General features: G+C 38.9%; 1 protein-coding gene across 1 annotated transcript in view; it reads right to left on the bottom strand.

Moving 5' to 3' along the window:
• Window positions 1-12,357, bottom strand: part of LOC114565020 (capping protein, Arp2/3 and myosin-I linker protein 3-like) — a 61,867-nt gene that overhangs the window by 38,175 nt on the left and 11,335 nt on the right. The window contains exons 6-8 of the mRNA XM_028592814.1: window positions 5,746-5,850; window positions 3,180-3,249; window positions 2,986-3,067 (exon numbers count right to left, since the gene is read on the bottom strand). Coding sequence (XP_028448615.1) covers window positions 2,986-3,067; window positions 3,180-3,249; window positions 5,746-5,850 — 257 coding nt within the window. The remainder of the gene's footprint in view (window positions 1-2,985; window positions 3,068-3,179; window positions 3,250-5,745; window positions 5,851-12,357) is intronic.

Here is a 12,357-nt window from a genome sequence, read left to right as displayed (position 1 = left end):
AAGCAGTTACCATGGCGAGATATTTCAGCAACAAAGACTTTACAGTTTTTTTCGATTGCTAAACGACAGTGGGCATAACTGGAGTCACATGTGCAAAACGCTAACTACAGTCTGCACAGCAGCAGTTTATGTGGACCAAACTCTAGTTTGTTTTTCATTGCTTGAACACAGTTTTCAAAACTCTACACACTTATCCCATGACTTTAACCACAACGTGCACAACACTGTAGATTTACAGCACTTTGTTCAAATGCTAACACACTGCTGTCAAAACTGTTAACCACACATTCAAAACAGAATAGATTTCAGTCTGGTGCCTATCAAACACTGCTGATTGCTATTTTAGCTGAAAGCCTAAGCAGGTGTCTTGTTTTAGACTAGTTAGTGAACATATATGGTATTTATACAGAGAAAGCTCAGAAAGTCTTTTTTGGTATACAAACACCAAAGAAGAATGAAACAATTATACCCTGTACCGTTTGAGAGAAACAGGTAAAAGAGCAAAGATACCAACATGTCCAAGTAAGATGTCTGAAGTTATGTACACAGCTATAAAAAAAAGTGAAAAACACTATACCTTTATAATAGTAAAACTGTGTTCTTACTGTTTTTCAGTAAGTAATGGCGGTGAAAGCAATAGAAACACCACATTCATTAGTATTTAGAGATGATGCAGACATCCAATGTGATGAAGAAAACTTGTCACATGATGCTGGAGCGAGGCAGGATTAGCCACACGATTCTTTGGTACTGTTATGTATGTACCTTTAGTTTTTTTCCCCCAGTAATTCCATAAATTATTAGAGACAAAATACTTTATTGAAGAAAACTGCTGATTTTCATTCCTTCTTTTTTACCTTATGTAAAAATTGGTATGCTATACAATCTATATTTTTTCCTTAAATAAACTATTGAGTGTAAACTGTTACAGCTGTTTAGAAATGAAGGCAGTCAACATCCCATTTGCTTTGTTCATGGAAGTGATCGTAATTATAAAAAACAGTACTTGGTTAGAATTAAAGAAAAGGAATTTCAGTGGTTAAGGCTCGAATGAGTGTGAGTAAGCAGTAGCTTCAAGGTTAAGACTGTTCCAATAGAACTTTCAAGTCAATCTAGTTCAATCTATTCATCCGTGACTTTCAAAGCATGCTGTACAGAGTGAACTGGTAATAAAACTACAAAAAAATCCAAAAACCAAGTTGAGGACATCTTATGCTATAAAAAGTAATTGACAGCAAGATTATATGATGATAAAGATGTTTATGTAGGGAGCCCTAGGGCAAATATTTGCCGTTGGACCCGCCACCTACTATCCTGTGTATGTACCCTGTCACCTCTACATTAAAGTGCTCATATTATGCTCAATTTCAGGTTCATAATTGTATTTTTAGGTTGTACCAGAATAGGTTTATGTGGTTTAATTAAAAAAAAAAAACACCATATTTTTGTTGTACTGCACCTTGCTGCAGCTCCTCTTTTCACCCTGTGTGTTGAGCTCTCTGTTTTAGCTACAGAGTGAGGCATCCCACTTCTGTACCACCTTTGTTGGGAGTCACACATGCACAGTAAGTACTGCTAGCTAGTCAATTGCAGAGTATGAGGGCGTGCCACGCTAGCAGCTAGACGAGCATTTTAACGTGTTTTACAAAGTAACACACGTTCATCACGGAAGTAAAGGCTGGACTACAATAGAGTTGTTTGGAGCAGTTTGTGAACTTTTCACTTTGTAAACCTATAACGTGCACAAAAAGATATATAACACAATAAAGGAAAGGGGAAAAGCCAAAAAGCATAATATGATTACTTTAAGTACAGGGCATACATGATCAACCAGCACACCTATGCTGGAATAATACTACCAGGTCCCAAAACGTATTTGATTAAACAATTGAATTGGGCCCTTCAACAACACAGGGCTAACGAAGGACCAGTCTTAGTTGGTATTGTAGTGAGGAACAAATTGCAATTCGTCAAATTAGCAAAACCACATGGGAAGGCAGTGAACCTGGGACTATTGGGGTCCCTGATGGTCTGGTGCACCAAGTTTGGTCTTTGCTCACTTTGCACAGTTGGTAATATAGCCTTGAATCTAAAATAAAAAGAAAATCTGGTTCCCATTTGAATGAGTGCATCATTGTTGTTTAATGGAGCACTGTGTTAGTTTGGAGCACAGAAGCCAACCCTGCATTGGGGGATTGGAATCAGCTGTTTCATTCATCTTTCACAATCACTGACTCGTTCATCGGCTGCTAGGTTACCAGCAATCATATTCATGCAGTTTTACAGCTCTGACACTTCACTATTCCTCTGCTGACACACTAATATTGACACTGTGTGCTACCGTAGCTCCCTCCACCACCCCAACCTCCTCCTCCTCCTCATGTGATTAGCTTTTGGTACTGATTTAACTCAGTTTAGATGTTCATGTATGTTTATTAAGGGGGATTAGCTCTCCTGGCAGAAGCCTTATTGCTGCTCCTATTCTGCAGAGCTTCCTCAAAGAGCAGAGCCATTTCTGACAAATCTAACTGTATACGCATTTGCTATAAATGATCGATTCCTTGACATACAAAATTGTTTCTGACTGAATTATTGTTTTTGTGTTAGTAAAACATCTCAATAATTAATTAAAAAGGATTTTTTTTAGCATATGTAGCCAAGCTTTTTTTGTTTTTTCAATAACTCAGGCTTTCTGTTAAAAAAGTCAAGTCTCAAGTCAAAGCAGAGATAAACCTGATGACATCACTACGACATCATCAGGGTTATGTTTTTAACCTTTGGAAAGCTCACTCCAGAGCCGTAGAAGACATTATTACAGAATGATTACACACTATATAGTGCAGATAATGTTAAGATTGATTGATTTACTAGGTTAGTTTAAAAAGGATGCATTTTCAATTTAAAAAAACTGCACATTCCTTTGTCTGAAAATATACAAAAGACCATGTAAGTCTGCACGTAGGTGTGTGCAAGTGTGTCTCTCACCATTATCAGAGATGTCTAAAGTCCCCACACATGAAACTCGAGGAAACAGCTCCTGAATCACCCCAGCACCTGCTGACCTCAACTGTGGGAAGAAGACAGCGACAAGTGAGACATGATAGGATAGCCACAAGGGTCAATCTATGAGGAAGATGAGTGAATATATCTACAGCATAGCCTAGACTAACAGAGCATACCTCACAGCTGCCGATGTCCAGGTGTAAATCAGTGATATGAGGGTTATTGGACAGACCTAAGAACAGAGCCCTGAAGGAAAACACAGTCAGGGTAGGATGGGAAAAAGAGAGACAGGACAGGGGAACGCAAAAGCAGAGAGAGAGAGAGAGAGAGAGAGAGAGAGAGAGAGAGAGAAATGATAGGAAGATAAGAAGAAATGGGAGAGAAACAACAGGCAATTAATGGACAAAGGCTAGGCCAAAATGACAAATAGAAACATGAAGAAAAAAAAAGGAGATGGACCAGTCCCACAAAAATAAATAAATCCAACTGCTTCTTTTCCTCCCTCTAACAACCTGGACAGATCATCCGACCCTGCCCCACATTCTCCTCTGCACACCTAAAAGTTTTTGAGCCATCTTAAAGGATTTAAAGAAAAGTAGCTTAAAAAGGAAGAGTCATAGCTAACTAACTCCCCACCGAAAACCACCTAATTTCTATTCAGGTGAAGTGGCCAATTGTTGCTCATGCACACACATGCCCAGCTGGATACAAAAAAGAAAACTGCATTTGCACATCAAGGCTCTGCTGGAGGTTGTTCTTGTGCAACGAATACACATTTACAAATAGTTATGCACCATGAATAGGTAATAAGGAGGGGTGCCAAGTTGAAGTCCATTTCTTTGGCTGAGAGCCATCATGCAGCACACAATTATCTCAATTGTTGGCAGTTTGCTTTGTTTACTCTGCTATTGATTGTGTGTTTTGGCTATGAGAAGCTAACAGCAAGCTACACACCTCAAAGAGAAACTGTAATATAGCGGTAGTCCATTTATTCTCATTGGGGAAACTGGCTTTTTTGTTTGGCCGCTCTCTGAGCTGGTTTACAGATCTCCTGAAGCTGGTAAGGATACAGAGTCCCGCACAAAGACACGTCAGCACGGTGGACGCCAGCCAATACGGGGGCTTCAATCTGTGTCCTCTGATTGAAGGCCAGTCTACCAAAATAATAAAAATGCCTCCACTGTCCTGGAAAGGCATTTGAAACCTAATGTGAGCCTTGAGGATTAAATCTCATTGATGGTTTGGATGCAAACTACACTCCATATGGTATGAGCTATTTTAGTGTTCAAGCCTGACACAATAAAAACTGAAAAAGTTTAAGAGTCTCCTCTTTAACAGTTGGCTAAAGGTTGGATATAAAACATAAAAGGCCTTCAGCAGTGATCCTTGCTGTGTGTAATTTAGACAGCGCTTAAACTCAAGCACCTTACAGCAACACGAGTGAACACATTTTTAGCATGAGTGGGCTAAGTGGGAATCCATCTTTTACCACTCTTAGGCGTCAAGTTTGACTAAACATTGTCAGCAGCATAAATGTCTGTTGACACATCAGTAAAAACTGCTGGTAACACACTTAAAAGAGGTGGGCAGAAATAATGGGCTACATGAGTTATCATACATGCTACTTATATCATGACCCTTCTTCATAGCTAAACATTATGTATGTCTAATGGATTTTATTTCCTAGCCCTCCTTCCCTTCCCCTAAGTGGCTTTGCCACTTGTCAGGCGGCCATTGCAAATAAGAACCTGTTCTTAATGACTTGCCTGAAAAAATAAATGTGAAATAAAAAAATAAAATTATTCACCACTAGTCTCCATATTTATGTGAGCATACAGTTGCTTGACTGTAATCTGAGAAGGAACACTGCTCAATATTAAAAATAATCCATATTGGCTCATTGACAGTATTTCATTAATTGGATTATTGTATGGATTTCTTTTACTTCTAGAAATGCTGGGAGACGTATTGTCGGTGTTAAATAAAATATTGTTTTGTTTAATCATTTCAAGACCTGTATAATATTGCGATAATATTCCATTTATGTATTTGATAGTATCTAGTAAGATCTTCATCTATTAGTTCTTCATAGCCAACCCAACCCCCCAATACCATTTCAGACTTTAATTTAAGGCATTTGAGTAACAACTCTGTAAACCTCAGTGTGGAATTCATTGGAATCATTTCAATATAACATGACACAAGGAATTGCTGTTCGTCGAGATTCTCACACACACACACACACACACACACACACACACACACACACACACACACACACACACACACACACGTCACTTCCTATGTCAAAACCAGCCTTTAAAACATTGCGAGTATGTTGACAGTGCATTTTTGAAAATTAGTCTTGGATTGATTTGTTTATTTCACACTTTTTTGCAATTTATTTATATCTCCAAGAGATAGATTTTGTAAGTAGCATGGCCATATGCATCTGTTATCACCTCACCAGTAGGTTGGGGGATAACATCTTTAATAGAGTTTGGGTTCATTTAAATAGGAATTTTAATCTTTTTCTTTTGCTGTACGGAATTATGATCTTATCAGATACATATAAATAATGCCAAATGCAAAAGGGGTCAAAATTAATGAGGTTACAGTAAGATGTACAGATGTTCCTTTTTCATCTGTTTGCAGTTCAGACCATACAAGTGATTTGCATCTTGCACGTGCTTAAGGATGCCTAAAGATCCATTTACATCCTTGCCTGTGACGGTGACTCACCTCAGGGAATCAGGCGGGACTTTCACAGAGGCCAGGCTGACATGGGTCAGGCTGAATGCAGAGCTGAAGAACTGGCGGAAAGTTGGCAGAGAATCTCTCGCTTTCCTGGAAAAGAACAGTAAAGAAAACAAACAAAAATACTTTAGAGTGTGTAGGAGTGGGAGGGAAGAGCAGGACAGAGGGGGAGCATAAAAGATGGACCACAATCGGGCAGTAAGACAGAAAATGAAAGACAAGAGAGAGACAAGACAGCGGATGACAGACGGAGTTGATATGCTGATGGATAAAAATGACAGAAATTTCACCGCAGACAAGCGGAGAACTGATAGAGAGGGAACGGAACAACAGGAGCGAGAGAGAAAGAAGGCTAAAGTAGACAGATGCTAGCTGTGACATTCAGGTCAGTATTATATCAACCAGACACTAAATAGATGGAGTTGGCATTAATTACTGCCACCACTTAAAAAGGTAACAATTGGCCAATTAGCCAACCATCTGCTTGGCATATACTGTACATTAGCCTGTCATCAGAGGATGGACAGAGAACACGTCTGTGTGTAAATTCAACATCCCTCTGAGTCATACTGTAATACACAAGGGGACAATTCTCTGCATTCACAGGATAGATGCAGTACATCGGTTCGGATCTAAGTTTAGAACTTGTCAAAGCAGCCAATCTGCCATTTCAGCCCCCACTGTACAAATAATTTACCACAGGGGAGGATGAGGAGGGGGTCTGGAGACAGTGGGGGAAAGTGATGAGAGGCGAGGAAGAGGGGGTTTCAGTAAAAGATCACCTGCTACCTCTAAACTTATGAGTATTGTTTCAGTGACAAGGCACTTTGAACAGCATGTTTAATAGGACTCGTCATTTCAGTTAATGATAAACTACCATGCAAAAGTCACTCATCAGAAAATTCAAGAACAGCGAAAAGAGAGAGAACCACTTCTATTTTCAGATAATGACTTCATGGCATTCCATGTAAACCTTTTTAATGGCAGACATTTTGACTCATCCCAGCAGGAAAAGCACAGGCGTGACTAATTTTGTTAATGAGGGCTCAGTTCCATGAATGGAATGCAGTCACTAATGTTATCAACTGCAGCTGTGTTTCCTGCTATGACATGTCTGCCAACGCATGCAACATGCTTTTCTATCGCTACAGACGTAATTAACACCAGATGTTTGAGTGAATCATTCTCGTTCAAAATAAAGCCACACATCATAGAGTAATGGAGGAGTAAAGATAAACAGCCATGTTTATTCAGGCACACCAGTGCTGTGAGCTGTAGGCCATCATCAGAATGTTAAGACTCTCAAGATGACAATGGAAAATAGTCATTTCTGGCAGGTATGTTTGTTTACCATATGTTTTTTTTTTAATTTAGCAGGTTAGCGTCTTAAGTTATTTAGCGCTTAAAACAAATTACAGCAGCTGATGGGAATGCCGTTATTTTTGCAGGTAATTTGTCGCAAAAAGTAACGGACAGAGTTAAATTAAAAAGGTAAAAATGTTAAAGGTCACATATTATGCTTTTCCGTGTTTTCTGTCATATCTACAATATTAAAATGTTGGATTATCATGTTAAACGTGGCCAAAACTTCAAACAATGAGGTAAACGTATTTTAGACAAATCTCTGTGAGATAAAATGTTCAAATTTCCAACTGTTCTGAACACTCTGGTTTCAACAGTTTTTTCTACTCTCAGCTAAGTTTTACGCAACTCTAAGCTAGCCTGCTATGACTGGTCATTTCCTCCAAGTAGGCAGGACTGGAGTGTTTTTTTTTTTTTTAAGCCACTGCGGTGTTAACATTGTCCCATGTTACTACACGCTAAGGGCAATAAACAATGTCACCTTGGCTGCCAGTGTCGTTAAATTTTCCCCAATTTGGGTCACATTACTCCTGAAACATTTTCTGTTAGTAGTATTTGGTTTAAAAGCCTTTATTTGCAATTTTTGAGTGAAGTGTCAACTGCTTACTAAACTAACACTAGCTACATGGCTAACAATGTCATCTTGGATGCCAATGTTGTTAAATTCTTCCCAATTCCGGGTCACATTACTGCTGAAACATTGGTCAGATTGGTAGCGTTTGGTTCAGAAGCCTTTATCTGTGATTTTTGAAAGTAGAAAAGTGCTGCTTCGTTCCACTACAATCTAATTTTAGCATACTGCTAACTAGAGCTGGGCAATATATTGATATTATATTGATATCGTGATAGGAGACTAGATATCGTCTTAGATTTTGGATATCGTGATATCGTAATATGGCATAAGTGTTGTCTTTTCCTGGTTTTAAAGGCTGCATTACAGTACAGTGATGTCATTTTCTGAATTTACCAGACTGTTGTAACGGTTATATTATTTGCCTTTACCCACTTAATTAATTATATCCACATTACTGATGATTATTTATCAAAAATCTCATTGTGTAAATATTTTGTGAAAGCACCAATAGTCAACACTACAATATTGTGATATTTGATTTTCTCCATATCGCCCAGCCCTACTGCTAACTATTAAGTTGCTACATGCTAACGCGACATAGCTGTAATCTTGGTCAATGCTGACTGGGCTTTTTTTGGGAGGAGGACTTAAAGAGACAGGCGCTCCTCATACAGAGGGTGAAGACAGGTGCAGTAGCCATGGGCAGTATGAGAATAATAAAGTGTTTTTTTAACATTAAAGCATGTAAACATGTTCTAGTACAAACACAAAATACAAGTATTATGCTATATAATAGTTGCCCTTTAACCTCACGGTGGCACAAGAGGAAGATTCAGGGGATCACCATAGTTAGTAAGCACCATGAATGTGTGTAAAAACAATTGACAACGATGACAATCTAATAGTTGAGATATCAACTCACTTATTCCACTCTCCATCAAATTCATGGATATACTGCTTTCTTTTAATTTTCTATGTCAATTTTTAAATGTTTGTTTTAATTATATTTTCCTTTTTAACTCTTTTTGCTTGTTACTATAACTATAAGTAACTATAAGGTGTGCTTCAGTACTATGAAAGGCGCCCATAAATAAAATGTATTATTATTATTATTATATTTCAGTCGGCACCAAAGTGGTGGACCAACCGCCCATGTGAATGACGCAGGGATAATTTGTATGTTATACCGAGAATATAGTGACCTCTACAAATTTAAATCCTGCTGACACTCGAAATACGCTCTAAACTTGGAGCTGTATTTTAATGCATTGACTTCTGCAAAATTTTTGATTCACAAAATTGTTGCTGAATCATATACTCTAAAAAACTATTTCTTATGAAATCAAATGTTATGGCGTTTCATATTTTGTTTATATACTTTATAATATAAACAAGGCATTTGCCTGGCCTATTAATTTCAGGGGGAACACCACCTAAATTAAGAATTAGATTGCTATTTCCATGGCCGAGAAAAGTTCAATCAATATTTCTGAACATGAGCTACTCTCTCTCAAAGCCAGAAATCAGAGACTCAAGTCTCAACCTTGTGATGTCAAATATCAATATCAAGTATGGAGTCTGGAGCTGCTTCACAGACAATGAATGGGATTCTGATAGTTTTCTTTTTTTATACTCAAATGAGCTACAGTATATTCTATTGTAGTGTTCTCAGTTGTGAAACAGAAAATGTACCTATATACCCAGAACATTCCCCTAGGTGCTCTCAGTATCATTTATAACACCTTTCCCAAATCATTGTCTATGGAGCAGTTCCACACTTTATACTTGATAGAATCACACAATTGAGTTTCAGTAGTCTAGTTTTTGTATTTGGGAGATGTTGACAAATAGTTTTAGAACATAGGTATAACATATATACATTTTTTTAAATGGGCGTAGTTCCACTTAAGTTCTTTCTCTTGAACTGATGCTTCAACTCCTTTAAATTTTATTTTAACTGACATTTCAACAATTTCACAAACGCTTTAACCTCCTCGCATATAAAACCGCAGCATGACTAATCAAAATATATTTACACTTCAAATGCTTCAACTGCACATTGAGCATTTTTTTTTTTGGAAAACGTAACCTTTTATAGTACTAATGTTCATTATTTAATTTTATTTATTTGCTACAGAAATAGTTAACTTAAGGTTTTCATTCAAAATAAAACCCCACATTATTAACATAACTGCAAACTCAGAAGGGCTGAAAAAGGTGACATTCTCTTCCCCACAATAACTTTGAATACAGCACGAGGCTGGCGAGGCGAGTTTCAAGTGAACGCAACATCTGTGTAGTTTTTCAGACAACGGCAGCAGCAGACTGTTGTTGAAATCCTCTACAACGAAATACAGACAAACTTTTACACCGTTTAGCTGTCAGCATTTTAACAGTGTTTACTCCAGCTGCTATCTAACGGTAGGCTAACATAACCTGCTGTCGAGTGTAGTGTTAACTAGCATCCCATGCGGCGATGTTTTAGTTGCCTCTAACGTCCATTTCTGGAGCATCAGAGAGAAACGCAGGCATTTAAGTGGCACCTAAATAAGGCACCGAAATCCGCGTTGCTATTCGGTCCGGTAGATAACGGTCGTGAAGGCACCGGTGCCGTATTAGCACTGGGTCTCCGCGCACCCCAAAATAAAAACTCTTTGGATCTACACAATTCACGTGGATGACATTTTCCCCATTCAAAACGCCGATTTTCGCTAAAAAGTGACTAGTTTGCAGGTTATGTATTAAACATTAGCAATATATCAACATGACATGACTTAATATCTCCACTGATGCAAATTCAGTCTGAAACAACAGATCACCTGCCTTTGGCAGCATATTTGTATTGTGTCTGAACCTCTAGGACATCATAACAGAAAAGCTGCTCTGCACTCCATTCTCGGATTACTGAGCCAATTTTGTCGTGTGCCCATGTGTTTGGCACAGCTGTCTAATTGGTATGAGAGCAGTAATGTGACTGGCTGAGAATATAATGAATAATTACTACAACCCACCAATTTCTATTCCGCTTCACCAAATTCCTTTGTGCATATTGCACTGCGAGTATAATTCCTGGTGCACATGACGGAGTGGTTAACACTGACTGTTGTGATTGCACAGTTAAAGATCAGAGTTCCATTTAGGACTTGCCGAGTTGGCAGTTAACATGACAATGACACCAGCTGCAATTACTTTTGGCGGGTGTTAATTCTAAGCCACACACGCAGGCGCGCACGCACACAGGCACAACAATCAATCATTCTATTCTTTGAGCTACAGTATACATTGTCCTAGTAATGTAGGCAAATGTATGGTTGACCGAGTTACACGTCTTTCATAATGCTCTGACATTTACCACACACAGATAAAACCATGTCACTTGGTTAAAAGATAAAACTGTATGTAGGGAGAGGAAATGAATAAAAGAAAATGTGAGATAAAGAAGAGAAAAAAGCAAGAGAAAATTAAGTTATGAAGGGTAAAAAATGCTCATAAGGGAGAGAGCAATGGTGAGAGGCAAAAAGAAAAAGACTAGGATAAAGATAGTATAACAGCAGTGAGGGAAAATCAGGAAGCCACATTACAAGCCCCTGTCATTGTCTATTGTGATAACCTCCCAGCGTGTGGAACACCAGCTCTACTTTGACCCATTTGTAATGATTAGCATAAAGCCTGTCAGGACTCCGCTGATACAGAATGATATAGTGTCACGGTCTCTGTCACAAAACATTCTCCAGGGAGCTGTATCAGCAACTTGTTACCACACGCGTAGATGTGTTTAACTGTATCCAACATGGACTGCTAAATGTTTCTCGAAAGCGCCACATCTGTGTGTGTGTGCATGCGTGTGTGCGCGCGAGTGTGTGTGTGTGTATGTGTGTCCGTTCCATATTCATGAGCAGCAGCCAGGCATTTCTTATCAGCTGGGTCAGCTTTGTGGCTCCACGTTGTGGGCGCAACACCGCAGCCGTCTGACTAGCAACACTAGAGCCAGCGAGCATTTAATACCAGAAGACCCATGACCGGCAAGAGGTGGGATAAAATATGAAGCGAGGGAGGCAGAGGGGAGCGGAGGAGGGAGGGGATGAGTGGGAAGATGTGAGAAGAAAGAGCAATGGTAAAGGGGGATGAAAGTAAATTGGAGGGTGTGGAGAGGGAGGAGGAGTGATAAGGAGAGACAAAGAGGAGAAGGGAGAATGAGGAGGAAGGAAATTGGGGAGAGAAGGAAGTAAAGAGGATGATAGAGTGAAGGAGGCAGTAAGCAAGACGAGATGGATAAGAGAGGTGAAAACAGCCATGGAAAGGGAAAGATAAAAAACAAACAGAAAAGATGGATGGAGCGCGGATGTCTCCAGTAAAAAGGGTAGAATCCTAGGAAATTCAACCTTACCTATTAGAAATTAAAGAATTCTGTGGTCAAAGCGCTACAGAATGAGTAAGAATTCATAAAAATAAAGAATGAAGAAAGCTGAAAAAAAGAACAAGAGGTGCAGCCTGAAAGATGCAAAAGAGAGCGAGAGAGAGAGAGAGAGAAAGCGAGAGAGAGAGAAAAAAGTGCAGGGGTTGGAGCCTGGGGATTGGAACAATAATTCTCGTCTACAATTTGTCTCATTTTTCACCAACTTCTTCCACAGTAATTCTGTAATGTAATATGCTGAGCAGGG

The sequence above is a fragment of the Perca flavescens genome, chromosome 12, assembly GCF_004354835.1.
Source record: "Perca flavescens isolate YP-PL-M2 chromosome 12, PFLA_1.0, whole genome shotgun sequence".
Classification (NCBI taxonomy): domain Eukaryota; kingdom Metazoa; phylum Chordata; class Actinopteri; order Perciformes; family Percidae; genus Perca; species Perca flavescens.
This window is presented reverse-complemented; position numbering and strand designations above follow the sequence as displayed.